At 39.4% G+C, this 21829-nt stretch overlaps 3 protein-coding genes across 3 annotated transcripts; 1 reads left to right on the forward strand and 2 right to left on the reverse strand.

Annotated features, from left to right (window-relative positions):
- Positions 1–706: 706 nt before the first annotated feature.
- On the reverse strand, positions 707–12393 carry LOC103354963 (leukotriene B4 receptor 1). Its single transcript, XM_008278585.1, has 2 exons — positions 12381–12393; positions 707–2068 (listed from the first exon to the last, which is right to left on the reverse strand). Exon 2 carries the CDS (start codon positions 2050–2052, stop codon positions 967–969), a length of 1086 nt encoding a protein of 361 aa, XP_008276807.1. The 5' UTR covers positions 2053–2068; positions 12381–12393; the 3' UTR covers positions 707–966.
- Positions 2631–4494, reverse strand: LOC103354962 (delta-type opioid receptor-like). The gene has a single exon (XM_008278584.1). The coding sequence runs from the start codon at positions 4484–4486 to the stop codon at positions 3449–3451; it is 1038 nt and encodes a 345-aa protein (XP_008276806.1). The 5' UTR covers positions 4487–4494; the 3' UTR covers positions 2631–3448.
- Positions 7284–18114, forward strand: LOC103354961 (E3 ubiquitin-protein ligase AMFR). Its single transcript, XM_008278583.1, has 14 exons — positions 7284–7438; positions 8007–8315; positions 8399–8491; positions 8639–8803; positions 11433–11585; positions 12673–12713; positions 13310–13442; positions 13558–13691; positions 13861–13971; positions 14202–14398; positions 14501–14604; positions 15107–15241; positions 15481–15671; positions 15986–18114. Exons 2-14 carry the CDS (start codon positions 8061–8063, stop codon positions 16140–16142), a joined length of 1869 nt encoding a protein of 622 aa, XP_008276805.1. The 5' UTR covers positions 7284–7438; positions 8007–8060; the 3' UTR covers positions 16143–18114.
- Positions 18115–21829: the final 3715 nt, after the last annotated feature.

Raw genomic sequence — 21829 nt, forward strand, 5'->3', positions numbered from 1 at the left:
AACATGAAGACATGATTCCGCTTTTTGCTGCTGAACAAAGGAAACATGCAGTTTTTCATTTGGCAATCTTTTCTTGAGGGGAAGTTGAAAGCACGACTTTTGTCTGTAGTGGGATACCAGGACAGCTGTTAGCAAATCTGTCACGAGTGAAAAACAATTTTGTTCTAGTTGTAACTTTTGGATTCTCAAACAGATTAAAACAGCATTATATGGGGATTTAACAGAGTTTGTCAACTTGAGTTCACAGTTGCAATCTGATTGTCTTGACGGATGTTACACTTCACCGTTAAAGAGGAAGGAGAAATAAAAGCAGCAAGACAAAAAACATTTTTAAAGCCGTATCTTCATCAAGACAGCTGTCCTGACAGGCCTGCGTGAACTTTTTTCTGTGGTAAAATACATGTATATATATAGGTATAAAAAAGAAGTGGTGCACACAGGATTACAGAACAGAAAACCTGCTGTCCTTTGTTTAATAATGTTCCCACAGGCAAATTTAAAAAAAAAGAAAAAGTTCTGAATCAATAACATAATCATCAATACCATTTCTCCCTCCCCCCCAAAACAAACTATAAAGCTAAAAAATAAAAAAAAATATTTTTACATAAACTTCACACTGAGTCTTTTTCATATCTAATTACTTGTTTTATTTTTGAATGCTAAATGGCATAAATTGTAAAGAAAAGAAAGAAAAGGATATAACATATGTAATATATAACATTTTTATAAATACATGTTCACAATTTAAAAAAACAACAACAAACAAAACATGTAAAATAGGTAATTCACAAAGTTGGACAAGCATTGAACAGCCAAACTCAGATATCTTGTTCATCTGCTGTAATTTCATAGAAAATTAGCTTCATTTCAGGTAAAATTGCTTTCATTTAGAAAATGAATACTACGTACAATGAAATATCTACACAGACACACAGAGCACAGACACTACCTCGAACAATTTCAGTGTCAGGATGGATTATTTTCACACATTTTTATTAGCACACTCATTTGGTCTTTCGATTCAGACACACAATGTGAGCTGTTGGTCTGGTTGCTCTGTCTCTTGGACACAAAGGACACCTCTCTATTTCCCTCACCTGGGGAGGTGCTGGAGATGTGGCGGAAGAGCTTCTGGATGCCGGTGTCTCGCAGGGAGCTCCTGAAGGAGCGAGCTGCGAACATGTAGAGAATGGGGTTAATGGTGCTGCTGATGAAGACCATGGCTCCAGCGACAAAAGCCATGGTGCTCCTGACACTTTCCAGATTTTGTGCTGCATCACTGAAGGAGTCCTCAGTGGCCAGGATGATGAGTGAAAGGATATTTCCGATCTGATGAGGTGTCCAACAAATGCCAAATGCAATCACTACACTGAAAATCAAAACAGTGGACTTGCGTTTGGACTTGAAGGTCATTTGAGTAATCCGGCTGCAGAGGCAGCCATAGCAGACCACAAGGATGGAGAAGGGTATTATATAGCCCACCAGCGTCTCTAGCAGCACACACACCAGCTCCTGGGCCACAGAGGTGTACAGACGATACAGACAGTGCTCCCCATCTGAATCCTTCTCCACAACCTGAGTTGGGATGACAGGTATGCTGAACAAGAAAGCCGCAATCCACAGAGCCAGCAGTACTTTATTCAGAGCTTGTTTTCTCTTCCAGTCAGCCGAGGCGAAGGGATAGCGCACGGCCACGAAACGCTCCACACTCATGAGGGTGATGAGGAAAACACTGCTATACATACAGGCGTTGATCATGAACACCATGGCTTTACAGGAGGCCTCTCCAAACACCCAGGAGTGGGCGAGGGAGTAGATCCACAGCGGCAGGGTGATGAGGACAAGCAGGTCTGCAGCAGCCAGGTGCAGGATGAGGATCACAGTGTGGGAACGCTTCTTAACATGTCTCAGGATAGTCCAGATCACCAGCAGGTTCCCTGGAGCTCCAAGCAGGAAGGACAGACCCAGGATCACACAAGCCACTGCTGTTCCACCATCAAACTCCTCAGGGGCCATTTCCTCTGGAGGAGAAAGCTCAGCTGTGTGGTTCATGCTGCGAGTGTATGTGCTGACTGTGGTGTCTGCATGAAAAGAAAGACAAATTGCTGTACAAGTAAGTCTTCACTTCCCTTTAAGTATAGACTGCACAAGAGCAGGGTTTCCTCTCTGGGCTTTTTTAGACACACAGAGGTGATTCATGCATGCACAATCCTTTTTTTTTCACCTCAGGTCATGGTTTATGGTTTTAAAAAAAAAGTGTTTAAAGAGTGATATAATAAATCCTTTGACAGAAATTGAAATGAATTAAAAACAGAAATGACCTCAGTGAGACCAACTCTCTGGAAATAATAACATTATTAGAATACATATAGTGGCCATGTGCAAAAGTTGCAGAGTTTTCAATTTGACTCATATGAAAAACAGCATCACTGTTAGATATCTGGTAAAGAGCTATTTACAAAACGTGATTGTTCATTATTTTGTTTGTCACATCAGAATTATAGAATTACTGAAGGGTTTAGAACTAGTGCCCTTGATCATTTTCAGTGTTTTATTTCACTCAAGAGCTGCACTATAGTAGAAGTAAGTATATAGTAGTAGACATCACAATTAAAAAAAACTACAAATCATTAACACAATCAATACAATTTCTTTTAATTGGCATCAACAAAAAAGAAAAAAATACAATATTTTTACATAAACTTTACAAATTTTCACAGCATTTTATTTTTGAATGCTTAATGGTATAAATTGTGCAGAAACAGATATGAAGTATGTTCACATTTTATATTTATGTTTTCACAAGGTTAAAAAAACAACAGCACGTAAAATTAGTAAATTACAAAGTTGTGCAGTAGAAACTACCCTCGTGTTGTTTTATTCCAGAGGGAGGAGGTTCTTTCATTGAGAGAAGTGGGTCAGAGAGTATGCTTGAAATATGTGAGTCAAAGGTATTACAGCCGTCAGTCTATAGTGTTTCCAAAGACTATGTCATGTGGCTGAGTGGGAATACCTGATTCATGCTTAATATAAAATACTGCAGTATTTATTTTTTAAGAAATGTATTTTAATTTTAATTTAAAGTAGGCATTTAAATCATTAAAAGTGAAATGTGGAGCATTTTCTTTTTCTTTCTTTTTTTTTCTCAAGCAGGACAACAAACAAATCTTTAATTATAATTGCAAACCACTTTATACAACACTGAACAGTACAAATTTTAAAACGTTTCAACAAAGTATAAACAACAACCATTAGTTATAAATGTTCCTAAAACCACAAGATCATAATCATAAGTTTGGCTGTGTTGGGTCAATCTGAAACAACAACAGGATGGTACACTACGTGGTGATGATATAAATTACAACACACTGTCCCACTGGATCAAATAAAGTGTAGTCTCCTAATTAACTGCAAAAGACGTGTGTCACATTTTCCTGTCATCGCATCTTCAGGGATTCCCAATGTTTTTCTCACACAGAGAGTCCAACACCAGCTCTGATTGTGTATTTGCTGCCATCTGGCCAGTCTGTTGTTGTACTGCCGTCTCCCTGAGTTTGTTTGTGTGAGTAGTTATTTCCTGAAACAGCCTGACCAGTTGGGACACCTCAAAACTGCCTTGGAAGTTCCTTGCAAAGAAGACATACAACACAGGATTCACTGAACTGCTGATGAAAACAAGGGCACCAGAGCTAAAGACAACACTCTTCGGAACACATTCATGTTCTGCGCCGGATCCTAGAATGCAAACCAGATCAATAATGTTAATAATGTGGTAAGGCAGCCAGCACAGTGTGAAGGCAATCACCACAGTGTGGACAAGAACCATGGATTTCTGTTTGGAGTTGAAAGTCATTTTCCTGAGCTGCACAGCTACAAGACAGTAACAAACACTAAGAATGATGAAAGGAACTACAAAGCCCCCAAAGATCTCCAGGCATAAGAAGATGATTGCATGGGTCAAAGAGCTGATTTCCATGGAAAGACACTGCTCAGCTCCATCGCTTTCATCCACTGCCCGGGTCAGTAGGGCAGGCACTCCCAGAAGCAGAGCAAGGAGCCACAAAAGTGCAAGAAATCTGTTCATGATGCTCTTGGTCTTCCAGCGCATCATCACAAATGGATGACAGATGGCTAGATAGCGCTCCACGCTAATGAGGGTGATGAAGAAGATGCTGCTAAACATGCACACATAGACAATGTACACCAAGGCCTTGCAAAAATGTTCTCCAAACACCCAGGAGTGGACCAGAGAGTAGATCCACAGAGGCAGGGTGATGAGGACGAGCAGGTCTGAAGCAGCCAGGTGCAGAAGGAGCACTACAGTGTGGGAGCGCTGCTTAACATGTCTCAGGATAGTCCAGATCACCAGCAGGTTCCCCGGAGCTCCAACCAGGAAGGACAGACCCAGGATCACACAAGCCACTGCTGTCCCACCATCAAACTCCTCAGGGACCTCTGAAGAAGACAGCTCCACTGAATGGTTCATGCTGCGAGTGTATGTGCTGACTGTGGTGTCTGCATGAAGAACGAAACAAAGTGCTGTTTAAGCAAGGCGTCACTTCCCTTTATGGATACATTTAACAGGAACCAGGTTTCTAGCATGGCATTCTGAACGTCACTGACGTGGCTCTCAGAACATGAATCAGAGGACAATCAACAAGAAATTAGTCAATCAACTGATATTTGCCAATAAACTTTCTTGCTTTCTTAACCATTTGATGTATTTTCATAAGCTGGTGGCATTCATAAGAATTTTCTTTAATCATGTGTTGGTAAGAGTCTTTACTGCTGATATATGACAGAACACGTCAGGGACAACTTGAGTATTTATGTATCTGTAGATTAAATTATCTTGTATGACCGACACAAAAGTCAAAGGTCTTTCATAGTTCTTTTCAAATCCATATCACTGTCAGAGGCTCAACTTTCCTACTTCTCAAGTAATCATCTCTAGCTTTGTGACAGTAATTATCCATATTTCGCTTTTCTCCTTCAACGGACATCTACTTCAGTAGTTAATTATTACCGTCATTTTCCGTTTAAGGCAGGGGTGTCGAACTCTGGTCCTCGAGGGCCGCAATCCTGCATGTTTTAGATGTTTCCCTCTTCCAACACAGCTGATTCAAATGATCAGCTCATCATCAAGCTCTGCAGAAGCCTGATAACGATCCTGATCATTTGAATGAGGTGTGTTGGAAGAGGGAAACATCTAAAACTTGCAGGATTGTGGCCCTCGAGGACCAGGATTCGACACCCTTGGTTTAAGGGATATAATCAAAATTATTCTTGAGCCTATCCTCCCTCGTCATTCATCATCTTTTATTTTCACAATCATGTGTTTGCTGTTAATACTGTTAAGGAAATGAAGCATCGTTCATTTTGTAAATGACTCCTTCCATTGACACAGTTTCGATTTGAAGACCAGTGGAACGTTTTCCTGTTATCTCATATTCGTCTTGTGAAAGGCTGACAGCAGAGCTGTACGACTATGCTTTCAATTTCAATTCTTACTTCTACTGAAGTTGCTCAAGTCCGGCAGTAAGAGTTTACGATTTCATTATCTCACTTTTCCACCTAGTTCCTCAGTGGCGATGTGCTTTACACCAGACTGTCATGTCTACAGTGGTTTTAGTTTGTAATACATTTAGGCTGTGTAGGAATTCCCCTTGCAGCTGTGTGTGGCTTGAAAAACTGACCACTTTGGGATTTTCAGCATGTTTTCAAAGTAAATTCAACACAGTTTGCGGCTGTGCTGAAATGTCATCCTTTCATGTTCATTTGCAGTAATTGCTGTTCCTGAAATGAGGCTGTAACAGCAGATGAGATGGTTGATGAAAAATACCTGCTATGATACTTATTTTCCATTTTATTTATTTTTTTACACTATCTATTTAAGAGCAATGGTCCATCTGAATGATAAAACAAATACATCTAGATATGTCTGAGCCACAGCACATAGTCATTTCAAAATCGGTAGTGATATCATAATCCTAAAAGACTAAAAGAAAGCTCTGAAGATGCTCCTGCCTGCAAAACTAACTATAGCCTTTATCTGTAATTAGCTAAGTTGTATGTTAAAGCTTTAGGATTTTTTAAACTTGTATTGACTCACACCTGAGTTGCTGTGAAGCAGCTGTTGAATCCAAAATCCTCTCGGCGCAGCTGTTTCTGAGGTTGGACTTAAGCCTGTTGCAGACCTGGTTCAGTTGAAGTTTATAGAGTGAACTGTGAGAGCAGGTTCATACAACTTAGACTAATTTATTAATTTTGAAATAAATGTAGCATTCAAAGAAAAAAAATACTCACATGTGTTGTCAGATCAGCTCCCACCACACTTTTACTGTAAACTGATGCTGCATATGTCACACATTACTGAGTGTTCCTGATGAGTGTGTAAGTGATAAATGCTCTCCCCTCCCAGTTTTTTTTTTTTTACAAGTTGCCTTGTGATTGTTGACTAGCTGATTAAGTGACATTGTTCTAAATATTTCAATTACATCACATCATAGCACACTTGCACCTTTGTTCCCTTTGACCTGCTGCAGTAGATAACTGTGATGGAACTAGTCTACACTTGCAGTTATAGGCTGTAAATCATAAAAACATGTAACCCTGTTCTCTAATTGTAATTACTTTTTTAACTGTACCAATGCAGCTTTGCTTTTTAAAAATAAAATCATCTGGCCTGTATAAATAAAGTTCCTATATTGAATTTAGGTTTAAGTGAGACTACAGTTCAGAAACAGCGGCCTCTACAGGAGTTTGTTGGTAGTTTCCACAGGACATATCAATGGGGTTAAAGTGATCACGTGGCCTTGATCTAGACAATATAGATTTAAACCCATCCTAACCTTAAAACTCCAGCTGAGCAGCAGCCACAGAATGTAATGCATTTAAAACACATGTATTTATTTATTTATTTATTTTTTAAAGAAAGAGGACACCCTCACAGGCATTTAAAAACAAACAAACAAGAAAAAAAAACATGATGGTTAGTTTCAGTATCTAGCTAAATAAAGTGTGTGATATGTGTGTAGATTTTAGGTGAAGTATAGTTTTTTCTTTTTTCTTTATTTTGTCTTGCAACAAAAATAAAGAAGCGTTTTTTCTCGTCTATTCTAGCAACTCTATACCCTCAAATAGTTCTCCAGGACATAACTGAAATTAAAGCTAAATATTAGAAAAGAATGCAACATATTTTTTATTTGAGCTGTCAAAGTGAAAAGATGTTTTTATTCACTGTGGCTTTAAAGTTGTTGTGATGACGTTACTACCCTGCGCTAAGAAGAAAGCCAGCCTTCAGCCAGCTGCCTGCTCCGCGAAATAAACATGGCGAGCTTGTCAACTACGATGGCCTCAGTGCTGCAGCACTAAAAGTACACCACTAAACACGATAAGGGACGCTGGATATTGTGTTTAACCAAATTTGTGACAAACTGTAAGTGACGATTTAATACGAGCCTGGTGTTCGGTGCTTGCTAACACTGGCTAGCTACGTAGCTAATATGAGCTAACAAGTAAGCTAGTATTAGGTAACGTTAGCCAGGTAAATAACTAATGTCAGGGGCGTGAACTCCCTTTATTTAGCATTGGCTTTACTAACGTATTGCTCTGGAGTATTAGTTGCCAGTTTGGTCGACGAGCCACCTTTTTCACTTTCTTTGGCTGGTGTATGCTAACATTTGAACACTTCACCTACGAGCGTTAAATACGGTTGTAATTTGCTCCCTTCCCAGCTCAGAAGCTAATGGGAAGTTAGCCTCGCCTGGGAACTGAGAGTGCGTTACCCAACGTCTCCGGCTAGCCTTTGTATTTTAACTTATAAACTAACAAGATAATTCTGTACTACGTCCTCCCCCAACCGTGTATTTCAAAGTCAGCGTTGAATCCTATAGCAGATGTTTAGACGAAATAGCTCAGATCGTATGCTAGCATTGTTATGTAATGTTCACGTATAATTCTGTAAAGTTTGGCTAACGTGAGCTAACTCACGCCTGCCTTCACAGGTTGCTGGACTGACACCATTTTCACACACTTCGAAGTGGACCGTGACCACTGCAATGCCTCTGCTGTTTTTGGAGAGGTTTCCTTGGCCCAGCCTGCAGACCTACACAGCACTGAGTGTGGCTTTGCTTGCTGGCAGCATCTTCAGCGCCTACACCACTGTAACCGACCCGGGGTTTGGGGCCTTGGAAACTGATGAAACACAAGCTCCCTCTGAAGTGGATCTTGAGCATCTAAACAATGATATTAGTAACACAGAACTGGCCACAACTGTCCTGTGGTATCTTGTGACTGACAGTCTCTTTGTATGGGTGAGTGTCATCAACTTTATGAGTTTGCAGAGTGTGATAAGATGATGAAACTAATGGTCCCTTTGTTCTCTGTGCTCTCATAGGTGTTGGTCAACACATTCTGCTGCTCCTTGATGTTAATTGCTAAAATGATTCAGTATGTGGTGTTTGGGCCGCTTAGAGTCAGTGAGAAGCAGGTGAGTGTTTATTTAGTACTGTTAGGATAATAAATGTCTGGGGTTGTAAACCTCTTTCAAAATGAGGCACCAAATATACTTTCAGATTATACTGAGCATAGAGCTGTTAGGAAGAGGCATCTCATCCACTCTCTGTTTATTCCTCAGCACCTCAAAGATAAGTTCTGGAACTTCATCTTCTACAAGTTTATTTTCATCTTTGGCGTATTGAACGTGCAAACAGTGGAGGAGGTGGTCATGTGGTGCTTGTGGTTCTCTGCCCTGGTCTTTCTCCACCTCATGGTTCAGCTCTGCAAAGACCGTTTTGAATATGTAAGTATTGTGAAGGAAATTGTTGTTTTTTCACACTTTGTAGTGCCCCAAACCTAGATACTTATCACGGTCTGGACAACAAAAATAAAAAAATATACTGAATTATTGACATTCACAACAGCCCAAATGCTGTCTTATCTCAATTTTCAGTCAATATTTTGAATCAGGCCAATTCAAATTTGAATAACTACATCAACCAATGATATGCTTCCAGATGTGTAACAAATGTCAAACTCTGGAATATTTCCTGGGACTTATCATAGGGAATAGATTTCAGTATATCAGAAGCAAGTTATTTATTTTGTGGATTTTTAAATATGGAACATTAGATTTTTTTTATTCATTGTTAGGTCAGTTCATCTAGTTTTATAGTGACAGAACTACTCTTTAAGCTTATTTGTCTGGAAAAGAAACCTCTCTAAGGATCTCTGTGTCAAGTTACAGGACACTGTTGTCATGGGTATCTGTAGATTGTTCCCTTCTCACTATAGAGCTATCAAGCTCCTAAAAGTTGCTTTTTACGGGAGGGTGCACATGTCACTTCAGAAATGTCAGCTAGAAACTGATACCAACGTTCTTACCACATTACCATTCCTATGTAGAAGCAAGTTTTAGATACAAAGAAACCTGAGTTCCTTTTGGGGTCACTGGAAAAAGCCAGTATGGCATTGAGCAAGTATCAGGATCAAGGGCTTATTTGCAAAAGTGTACATTTAGAACATGCTTTGTCTATTTATTTCCTTTGAGATGTTACAGGGTTTACTACAAAAATGGAGAAGCGCTCATTTTGGTAGGGTTTTGTTCTTTTTACCATGGCATCAATGAAAAAGTGCCTCATTGACACTGTTGAGTACATCAAGACTTGTTTGTGTAAAGCATACAAGTGTTGGCGGGAATGCAAGAGGAGCATCAATATATATGTGTAGATAGAGCCAGGAGTGTGTGTCATGTACGCCATGTTTGTGTGTTGTTATCTGTATGTTTCTATAGGTACAGGCTGTGAAAGCACGTCTATGTTTGGCACAACAAAGACAGGCCATCTGATAAAAAGTTTAAATCGTCCGATTATCTTTAGGGTCAATTTGACACCATTCAGTGTTTAAAATCTCTAAATACATCATTGACATAATTTTTTCAGTTTTATTTAGAGGGCTATTTACACATAAACTTGGCTAACAATTTTAATTACGATGTTTTCTTGAGGTTTAATTGCTAGGGTCAAATTAAACCCAAGGATAAAACAAATTTGAAGGAAATAGGAGGGTTTAATCCCTCTATATAAAACTGGTTCCTATATAGGTTACACAGTTAACATGATAGGACTAGACCTACATTTTTTTGCAGCTGGCTTGTTACCCGTGAGGACTGAGAGTAAATGCAGAGTAATAAAACACCTGGCATTGGATGACTCCTAATAAACAAACCTACACACACTCTATAGCGACCTTTTTAAAAGGTGAGCTCAATGCCACCAAAAAGTCTTGAGCACAACTGTACTCTTTTCACCTCCGGATCTATTAATAGTTCCTTGTGCTGGCATGTTTGACTACTGATACAGTTTCAGTGGCAACATTGACATATCCTTGTATCAGACTGTGCTCTGCATGTTGGGGAAAACAAAATATCAAATTTAATTGCCTTCTTGCAAGCAGTCACATTTAAAATTGACTTTAAGTTTGTATGTTAGCTATGATGTAATGCTTACTGACACCAGAAAGTAATTTCTGCTCGTGTTTATGTGAAAATAGACCCGTTTCTTTGAATAGCTTGTGCCGGTGTTTAAACATGTAGTTGTGTGGTAATCTTTGTTCCTTTCTCTCAGCTTTGACCGTAGATCCACTTTTATTCATGTTCTTAGTCAGTTGTGCTCACCCAGCTGTCTTCCTTCCTGTTTCCTTGTCACTGCGGGTTCCAGCTTTGGGGTACAGATAACACATATAGATTAAACGGCTACAGATAATGATGAAACTTTGCAGGGTAGAACTGAAAACCTGTTTTTGTTCCTCAGCTGCTCTTTTGTAATTAGCCTTAAGTTGTATTCTGTACTTGCTGGACGGTGTCAGCTGTCAGTTTGCAGTCTTAAACAGTGTTTTGACATCACATTGATGTTTAGGGTTTGTGTGTGGGGTATTTATTGATTTAAATGGTTGTGTACATTTGGAAGGGTAAAATTCAAGCATGTTTTCCCCCTCAAGTTACTACAGCAAAAGTGCTCTTTGAGTACGTTACTGAGCCCCATATTAAGTGTTGCACAGCAATGTATCAACAAGTATGTTCTTTGAGGTTTGACTTTTCTTTATTTTGATGTAGGAATGTTCCTGTTTTTAACCGCGTTGTTTGTATGTCATTTAGCGGTTTCCCATGGACAGACCAAGTAATCTATACTATGAAATTGTAAGCATAAAAACAATATGCTTGTTGTACATCCTTTGCCTAAGGATGTTCTTTATAAGTTTATAAATAGTTACAACTAGTCAACTGTATTTGTACAGGGCTACATGAGCAACATTCCCCCCAACCAACACAGGATCTCTAAAAAAAAACATCCCACAAAAGCTCAGGGCTTTAGAAGTGAGAGACATCTGCAAAGAACACAGTATACTCATAACTTGCATCTTTGTCCCTACAGCTGTCTTTCTCCCCCTCCACTCCTATGAACAGCCATGTGCGAGTACTTTGTCTGCTGGTCTCCCTGCTCCTGGACTGTTGTGGCCTGGCTGTAGTGTGTGGTCTGCTGGGAGCTTCCCATGGCATGCACACCCTCTCCTTTATGGCAGCTGAGGTGAGAATCTGTAGTCATAACTGCATAAAAAATGAGTCCTGCTATGTGGACAAAGAAATTGTGACCACACTTTGCACATGTGATTGTGAAGTCTTTACATCTTTTAAGGTTTTCTTTGGGCATATCCATTTACATGTTATTGTCTACATTTAAGCTATGTCTTTTTTATGGTAAATTTATTATTTGATTTATTTATATTAAATAAGAGCAATTAAGACAGACAGGATATATGGTGAAAAAGAGTAGGCAGGTGGTTGGGAATTGAACCAGGGACTTATTGTTGATGGCATTTGTGTTTATGTGATATGAACCCTGACCACATGGCTGTCAGGTCACCCTAGACCTTGAATAGAGTTGAGTAAATAGGTCATTACTTTCAAAAACTGCCTCTTAATTCTTGTTTAAAACCAAGATTCTTGGCCTTTATATTTTTGGTGATTCTTTGCATATTTCCAAACCATGTTGAAAGCAAAAACTGCATTTCGTTTTATCAAAGTATTTACTGAAAAAGACATGCCTCATGTCTTGAAGCAAGAAAAAAAAGTCCCCCCATAAGACAAAATAGTTTTCACACAGTGGTCACATTTTGCAGAATCATTGTTGTGTTGTGTAACGTTTAGTTGCGCTTTTAGTGGTTTGTCTGATGCAACACATATTCATTATGACATGAAGAGCACAGATGTAGTTGATAGCATTGATATTAGTTGCTTTTAATTTAAGTGTGTCAGTTTCAGTTCCCTGGTGTTGTGCATTCTGGCTTCTTATACTTATGACTAGCTGATGAAGTGGAAGCACTATCAGTGTTTTCACTTTACAACTGTGCTTTTTGTTTGGGGGAAAAAGAAACTATTATATGATACAGAAGCTGTTTCCAGAAGGGATTATGTAAGATTTAGTGTGATATTAAACGAAAGAATGATTTTAAAAAACAAAAAAAAAACTGTCAGCATTCAAAGTACAGTGGATTTTGAACTATTTCTTTTAGATGGTCTTTTTAAAGTTCACTGTAATGTCATATTTGGTATTAGACTGTATGGAAAGCAGACTAGAAGACTTGCCTCACTCTCACATGTACGTTTTTCCTCAGTGTCTGCTGGTGACTGTACGCACAGGGCATGTCATCATGCGGTAAGTCTGTTTAAAGCCTCTTTACACGCATGCACATGCACAGACTGCAGCAGTTTGGATGACATAGCCAGTGCAAATTTAGAATCAGGAGGTAATCTTAGCAACACTGTTTGTTTTCCTCTAGTGTGAAAGGCTTCTTTGTCCTAGAGAGTAATTAGTACTTTACAGCCACTCATACCAAGTCTATTCAGCCAGTGCAGTTATACAGTAACTTTAGTTTGACATTTTGTTTTTGCTGCTGTTGCTTTTGCATGTTTGAGGTGACTAACCTCCTGAAAAGATGTTATTGTTTTCTGTTGTTATTTTGGTTTGTTGTTATTTTGGTTAGATTATTTCACTACTGTACATTAAACATGCATCTTGGCTTAAAGGTTTAATACATCAGAAACATTATGTGGCAATTATTACTTTATCTTTGCCAGGTTTTCTTAGTTACTCAGAATATTGCTGTCTCATCTTACTGATGGCCATCTTGTCTGCATTATAGTATCATATGTGTTTGCACAATTGTTTCATGCATTGATTTCTCACTTACCACTACACTCTAAATGTCATCAATATTTCATGACCTGAAAGACTTCTGTCTCACCCCTCAGGTACTCCATCCATCTGTGGGATTTGAACCATCCAGGGACTTGGGAGAGTAAGGGAACGTATGTCTACTACACAGACTTCATAATGGAGCTGGCTATGCTGTTTCTGGACCTCATGCACCATATCCATATGCTGGTAAGACACAGAAATGGGTGTAGGCTTGTCGCATTCCAAACATTTAGTCCCCGTCCCTGCGTCTTTTTATATGCCCCTAATCTTCCACTTTTTCTGTCAACATTTCTCTCCTTAGCTCTTTGGAAACATCTGGCTGTCCATGGCAAGCTTGGTTATCTTCATGCAGCTGCGCTATCTCTTCCATGAGGTCCAGCGCCGTGTCCGCCGACACAAGAACTACCTTCGTGTCATCAACAACATGGAGGCCAGGTGATAATATGTTCTGATTTGACTGTTTTTTAAAAAAATAAAATGTTTACGTTATTCTTTTGTGATTCTGTTTTTTGAACCCACTTTTTTCCTCCAATGAATTCTTCCTATGTCCTGTTGATCATTACTTGTTCCCTAAATATTTGCATATACTGTGGACTTTGCACAGATTTGCTGTTGCTACTGCAGAGGAGCTGGCAGCTAATGATGATGATTGCGCCATCTGCTGGGATACTATGTTGACAGCGCGCAAACTACCCTGCGGCCATCTCTTCCACAAGTAAGGAAGTTGCTGTTTCTATGTATTTTACAGTCCATGCAGGAATTACTGCAGCTCTGACCTGTGAGTGTGTATGTGTGAAGTTTTCTTTAATTACCTGAATAAAGATGGCTCAAAGAGAGACTTCAGGAATAGCAGGCAGCTGGGGCCCTAAAATGAAAGTAAAATTTTTGTACAAATAAATGTTGTAATATAATGATTAACTTTTATGGTGGTTTGTGTGTTTGCAGCTCTTGTTTGCGCTCATGGCTTGAACAGGACACATCATGTCCTACATGCCGGACATCCCTGAACATTAATGGGGATGGGGGCCAGGCGAGAAACCAACCACAGGGCGGAGGCTTAGAGGAGAATATTGGCCCAGTCGGAGCTGCTCCAGACGCTAGACCACATATCAACCAACACAATCACTTCTTCCACTTTGATGGTAGGTCTGCTGGACATCAATCCAAGGATCAGTCTGGTTATTAAGTTACCTATCACTGGTGGGTTGTGTGAAAAGTATAAAATCCATACCTTCTTCTTACAGGATCTCGCATTGCTAGCTGGCTGCCCAGTTTCTCAGTAGAAGTAATGCACACTACAAACATACTGGGCATCGCTCAGGCCAACAACTCCCAGCTTATGGCCATGGTGAGTTCACGTTTACCATCTGACTAAGCTGTTTTGAACTTCTGAAAGATGAAACACATAGAGTAATTTCAGCGTAGACAATTTCTGACAGTTTTTTGATACTTTATTTGCATAAGGCCACTACTGCTATCAGTTTTTCCTGAGCCTCTCTCCTGGGCTCCTCTCCTGGGCTTGCCGTTCGCTAGTGGATGGTGTCTATGGCTGCGTACTAAGGCCCAAATGCTCTGACCATTATTTCTTTGACAGCATGGTATTTAGGTTCCTGATACATGTCTGATGATGTAGTGACAACCATTTGAACTACTTCAGTGACAGATTCAATTGAACATATTTTAACAAAAAAAGGAGATTAGTGTTACACTTGATATCACGAATAATGTATAACTTGTTGTACTTGTATACTTTATATTGTGTTGGTCTTCATAATATTTTTTAAAAAACAAGCAAAAAAAAGAAAACCTTCCACTGATTCTGTTTTCCGGGTGTACCTTGTGGTTGTCAGGCGCATCAGATTCAGGAGATGTTCCCTCAGGTGCCCTCCTACCTGGTAATGCAGGACCTGCAGTTGACCCGCTCTGTGGAGGTCACCACTGACAACATCCTGGAAGGACGCATCCAGGTCCCTTTCCCAACACAGGTTAGTCAACTGTAGGGTGAAGGTTAAAGGCAGTGGCATTCCCAGTCTTAACGATCTACCCTTATGATAAATGCTGAGTTGTTGTTGTTTTTTTAACACAACACCCTATCGATTTTTCAAAAAAATGTGTCACTGTTTGACTGCATTGCTCTCCATTGATCACTTTCTTAAAAAAAATGGTTTACTTGAACTGCAGATTGCAGCAAACTGTCACATATATGTTTGTGTTTCTTGTTTAGGCCATAGAGCGCGCCCCTATACAGGTGAACCCTGCACCAGATGAAGAGGCAGGGCCTAGTGGAGCAGCTGAGCAGGGCCTCAGTGAGGCAGACAACATGGAGGTCAGAGGAGGTCGTTTCTCTAAGTCGGCTGAAGAGAGGCAGAAGATGTTAAAGCAGAGAAAAGAAGAGATGCTTCAGCAAGCACGAAGGTTGGTACACTGCAGTTTGTAGTTTCCTACTTCATAGTAAGGGATGGTAAGATAATTTTTTAAAATGATTTTTAGTAGAAATGTTATTATGGAGCCCTGGTCTAGGAGCCAGGAAGACAGGACAAATAACATGTTGAAGGTGTTTCTTTACTCAGCAGTTACTGTACGATAGTGAATAGGTTAGAATGATCTAGTCTTAAGTTGAAAGGTGTTTTAGATAATTGTTTGATAATGGTAAGAATTCCTGGTCGTCAGCTTTTTCAGATTTTCTGATACAATGGCTATCTCCCTATGTGTTCTCTGATTCTTTGTAGGAGATATCTGAACAAGAGTCCAGATGATCAGGATGAGGATTTGCCTGGACTGGAAGAGGACATTGTCCCAGATTTGGACTCAAATATCCTGAGGCGTAGAACCATGGCAGCAGCCGCAGAGAGACGCATGCAAACCCAACAAGACCCTTTACCCTGATATAGAGATTGGCTTTAGCAGGAGAGCCGACCGCAGGATCATCCCAAGAAGCACCGACAGAGCTATTTCAACTTTACCCCATTTGGTGTAGTCAGTGGTCATCACCTATTCAAAACTATAAGTAAAAAGCATTGCAGACATGGCCTGTGGACTGTTTTTGGCGGCCTAAAAAACATGAGACTATTGTACTGGGCGTCTGCAACATTGATTCCAGCCTGAGTATTTGGAGCATTATATATATTGACGGGTGCAAATCAAGAAAATGCAAGGTTGCATTGCCCTTTATTCACGTGCCACACATTGCAACCACCAGCTTAAATAGACAGTATCTGTCATGGTTTGAACTGGCTGTCAAAAATGAGCATGCTTTGCATTCAGAAGACGATTACAAAAAGATATTTTACGAAAAGGGTTTGAAGGTGTCATCGCTAGATAAAGCTACTCTATGGGTCTTTGTTTTCCTTTCATCAGATGTTTTTTCACTGGTTTTGCTCATGGCAGAAAGCTCCGTATTTTGGGTGGAGAAACTCATCTGATGTAGCTGTGTGTTATTTCCTGAGTTACAGCTGTGAATTAAGTGTAGGCAAAATAACACCATGTTTTTCTTTCTTACCTCGGTGTAAGAGAATGTCACTTTAGTATTGTTCAGCCTTTCTGTCAAATATGAATGTTTCTATCAAAGTAATGCTGCAAACAAAGTGTTTTTGACCCGCATGGGTTGTTCTGTATTACATGTGTAATATCACCCGTTGCAAACTGTTTGCGTTTTGTTATTTAACAAGAGGGGCAAGTAGGCATGTTAATCTTATTTTTTTTCCAATACTGCTCAATTAAGATGCATAGGCAGCAAAAGAGGATGTATTACATTTTGTACTGGGACACTGGGTGTTATCCTTAATGTCTTTCTTAAATTACCCTCTGCTGATGAGCAGTTCAAATATGTTTTTTTTTCTGTTGAATATGGGACTTTTGATTATTTTTGTCTACCGTTTTATGAGGTATGCTAAAATAGTTAAGTCATAATCAGCTGGGATTGCTGCATTGTATTTTGAAGATGTTTTGACATTCGAGAGGCTTTATCGGTTTTATCAGTGAAGCTCCTGTTCTTCCGGTAGAAATGGTAAAGCCTCTTGCTCATGTTCCAAAACAATACTTGTCAGCAAATCTCGTTGACTTCGACTTAATACTTCTAGATATTCTACAACTGGAATGACAGAGAATCTTTATGAAGTAATTTTTAGGTTGTTTTAATTTTGCGGCCTGTGTTGACTTTCACTGAGGAGTGCTAACTGAAAAATCAGCGGGGAACATAATCATCCTCCGCTCACAGGTTATGTACAGCAATATACAGCATGGATGGGGCCCTTGAAGCTTTTTGGGTATTTAAATTTCACAGAACCTGTAGCTGGTTGAGACATATCAATGGACACAAATGTGGAGACTGTGTGTATTATATGTGTTTCATTTCTGTCATTACAGTGCAAAGGACAGTTTGGGGTGAGTTATGCATGAATCTAGACAAGTGCTTTTGTTTCCTTCCACTTTATCCCAAAGAACAGCCCACAAACTTCCACTAAAAGCTGAAGTGTTGTGATCTTTTATTGCGTGTTCTTTTTATTGCTCAAACTCTGTTTGGAGGTGTTGTAAGAAGATATAATATAGAGTTTAGGTTTTAGATTTCAATTAGTCAAAATGTAAAAACAAACAAAAAAAGGAACTGTTTCTGTTTTCATTTTCAGTTTGTCATTCAGCTACTTAAATCCATGATATATTTTCCTATTCATGGGTTACCTTTCATAACCATTACTTATTTAATCAAAACTGAAATATTTTTTGGACTGAGCTTTCCTGGATTTTTGTGCCTAAATCAAGAATGGTTCAGTTGTGGATAATTTCTGTAAATCTAGTTTTTGTAAAATATGTTAATACAAAAGACACAATAAACAGAGCTTCTACAGCTTTTTAACAAACAGTGGTGTGGATCTTTTGCTTAACCATGCTGAATCTTTTTTTTCTTTGAAATGAGCACTTGCCTTGGGCTTGGCTTTGCAGATGTGAATGTGTCTTTTCAAAACTCTGACCTGCTTTGTGTGAAGATTACAGTGGTAAAAACAGTGACTCTGAAGCCTGTCTAGTGTGTAGCGACGTTCCAAAACAGTGGACCTTTGAGTTTATTAGTCCAATAAATTGTATGGTTATGTGATAGATTGAAATGTTCCCAGATTTCACTTTGAAGCTTCAATTTCAGGATGACTGGACTTACACGTCCCCTTCATAGATAAAATGGTTTCTATTCACACTGTGATCACGGTTGTGTATTCAGTTTCACTTCAGTCCAAACCAGTATGCTTCACTGGTCTATGTATCAGGGTAACTACTCAAGGATGAGTCTGTATTTTGGTCATGGTCTGTCTTTGCTTTGCTTCTCTGATAGCAAGAGATGTTCTCCCAATTTATATCTGTCTTCTTGGGCCAAATAGAAATTGAGTTTGTTTTGAGTTTTTGTTTGATTCCTCCAATGTTCCAGATAAGTGTTTTTTGTTAATGTAATAATGTAGTTGACTGATTAGCGGCTGGAGAGCCATGCTACTTTGAGGATGATTAGTGTTGAATGTTACTGATCAGTAAGTCCCAGGCCCAGCTGGGGTTTGATCTGAGGTGTAACCAAAATGTAAGTGCTCTTGAAAAAAAATAATTTTAAACAATCTGTGAGTAACAGTCTAAATTTTCGTGCATTGTCTAGTGTTTGGGGCTGCAAGCTGGCACAGTGGTTAGCAAGAAGGTCGCCGGTTGGCATCCCGGTGAGGACACCCGGGATCTTTCTGCGTGGAGTTTGCATGTTCTCCCTGTGCAGCGTGGGTTCTCTCCAGGTTCTCCAGCTTCCTCCCACAAGGTCCATATTTAAACTTTAAAAAAAAAATTTAAAAAAGTAACACAATAATAATTTCCCTGGTAACTAGTTACTTTTATAGTGGAGGGATTTAGTGACTAATTCAGTTACTTTTTTGGAGAAGTAACTAGGACCTATAACTAATTACTTTTTAAAAGTAGCGTGCCCAACACTGGGAATAACTTGTAACAATCCACCTATTATTTCCAAGGCGCCAGTGTCGCAACGCACGATATTAAGTGTAACCAGTGGCACCTGGTAGTCTTCCATGTCTGCCTCTGATTGGGCCAGGCAACAATAAAGTGAGTCAAGTGAGGAGGGCGGTGCTGATGATTTTCTGTGTGAGGCCAGACAGACACGAGGCTTCAGCTGTGAGTTGTGGTAAGATGTCTTCTATTTTAGGGGTAGTTCATTTATAGGAGCTGAGGTGTGCTTTATAGATGCCGACGTAACAGGTATGGGTTTTTAAAGGATGTTTATTAAAGGGTGTTTTATTCTGATTTTGGTGTGTTTAGTCCTTCATTTACTTAACAAATTGTGTTATTCAATGTTTGTGCTTTGCAGTGATTATCCATTGAAATGGTACTGTTTCCTGCTGTCCTTTTCTGGTTTTGTTTCTAGGTTTTGTTTGTGTTAGTCCGCTCGGCCTTGCAGGGCTCCTCGATGAAAAGAAGTGGGATGCATTGTGTGAGAGCGGACTAACACTCTTTTTTTTCTTTTTCTGTTAATTATTTTGTTTATTTTCCTCACTTCCTTATTGAGATCCGCGGTATGTAATGATCAGCCTCGATCTCCGGTAGCGTGAGACCCGACTTTAGTGTGATGGTTGTAGGCACGAGTGAATTAAGTGCAGTGCTACTTGATATGCAGTGGCTTTTTTAGAGAGCAGTGAGCTTCACTTTGGGTTCTTCGGGCTCATGTGGAACCGGTCTCGATGGTACAGATTAGACCCCACTCGGACAAAGAGGATTGTGATTTTATGAATTTTGTGCCCTGAACAATAAACACTGATGTTATGACTTGCATTCCCTGGTCTGTGATCTGTTCCATGTTTGACCTGTGGTGTCAGGTGCTACAGGTGTTGTCAGCAGGATCAAATAAGGAAGTGACTATATTTGTTTAGTTTTTCTGTATTTTTTAAGGACAGCAGGAACAGTTGGTGGTTTTCATACTGAGATAAACACACCAGCACAGGATTACCACTACATTCTTCCAGAGGAGCAGTAACGATGGAAGACACCGAGAAGCAAGCGATGGCCCAGTGGATAAAGGAACTGGAAACTAAACTGAGGACTTTGAGAGCCACACCTGTGGATACAGAGAGGCCTTCAACATCAAAAGGAGTGGCCAGAGGTGAACCTGAAATGACTGTAAGATGTGACCCTGTAGTATACGTGCAGCAAGACAGAAAACTGTTAACTTTCTCTGGAAAAGTGGACAATGCAGATTCATTGACGCTAAATGAGTGGATAGATGATATTGGAAGGTTTGTACAAATAAGGGGCAGGACAGAAAAAGAAAGAGCTCAAATGGTTATTGATCATCTTGAGGGAGCAGCTCGTACTGAAATGAAGTTTTTGCCCACTGATCAAAAAGACAGCGTAGAGAGCGTAGATTAGCTGCACGGGTGTTCACATCCACTGGTTATGGAGTAATGAGCAGTTTGGTCAGTAACATTTTTAGCTTTTTCTTTTTAAGATGTAAAAGCCACCACTGATTCTTTTACTGGTTTGTCAACTTCTAGAAAAATGTATGTCTTGATTCCACCTTGTTGGAGTTTGTGAATAACTCAACAAACATGTCAATGAACAATTTTTTACATTGCAGTTTTCTACTTAAGTTTTTATTAGGGATTGACAGATTCTATTTTTTACACTACAATTCAGATAACTTGTATTTAAGGGGGTCGATATTGGATAGTTGGAATTACTACACACGTGCAGTAAAAGTGAAATTTTTTTTGTTAAAACCTAGAATATCACAAACTCCAACATAAAGCGTTGAAATGTTAATTTATTACGTTTCTGGTGACTTGAAATTTTTTTTTACAAATACTAACTTGTGGTGTCAGTAAATTAGGTATGTTTGCCCAAGTACAAGTTATATTGTTATGGAAGCTAGGGTAGGCACTTTATGTTTTATGGTTTTTGTTTTCCAGTCAATCACAAGATGGCCTAGTAATCCTCAGTGATAAACCTGCTTACATGATCGGTGTTTTCACAAAATATCAAAGATGTAAGTGACTATTAAAACTTAAACAGTTAATGTCTAAAAGTTTCTGTTGTTTTCACTATTTACAAATGAGTAAGAGGTTCACTGAAGGTGGTGGCTGAACATCACATCAGAATCAGCTTTAATGGCCAAGTACGTACACAACATACAAGGAATTTGGTTTCGGCTGTTGGTGTCGCCCCAGGAATTTGCACGAATAATAGAAATAGGAAAATTTAAAAATAAAATAACTAAAGAAAGAAAAGAAGAAAATATAATAAATATTAATAAAAAATTAAACAAGATAAGACAAATATATACAAGAATTTACACATCTAGTAGAAAAAGGTATATGTACATTAGTGCAAAATGGAAGTGCAAATAGCAGTTGCGGCTTGGAGTGGCTCAGCTGTTCAGTAGGGTTATGGCAGTGGGATAAAAGCTGTTTTTGTGTCTGGTGGTTTTAGTCTGCAGGACTCTGTATCGCCTGCCAGAGGGGAGGAGGGAGAACAGTTTATGACCAGGATGAGTGGGGTCTGTGATGATGTTCCCTGCCCTTTTCCTGGTTCTATTGGAGTACAGTTCC

This window comes from Stegastes partitus, unplaced genomic scaffold, assembly GCF_000690725.1.
Source record: "Stegastes partitus isolate 25-593 unplaced genomic scaffold, Stegastes_partitus-1.0.2 Scaffold127, whole genome shotgun sequence".
NCBI classification, from domain to species: Eukaryota; Metazoa; Chordata; class Actinopteri; family Pomacentridae; genus Stegastes; species Stegastes partitus.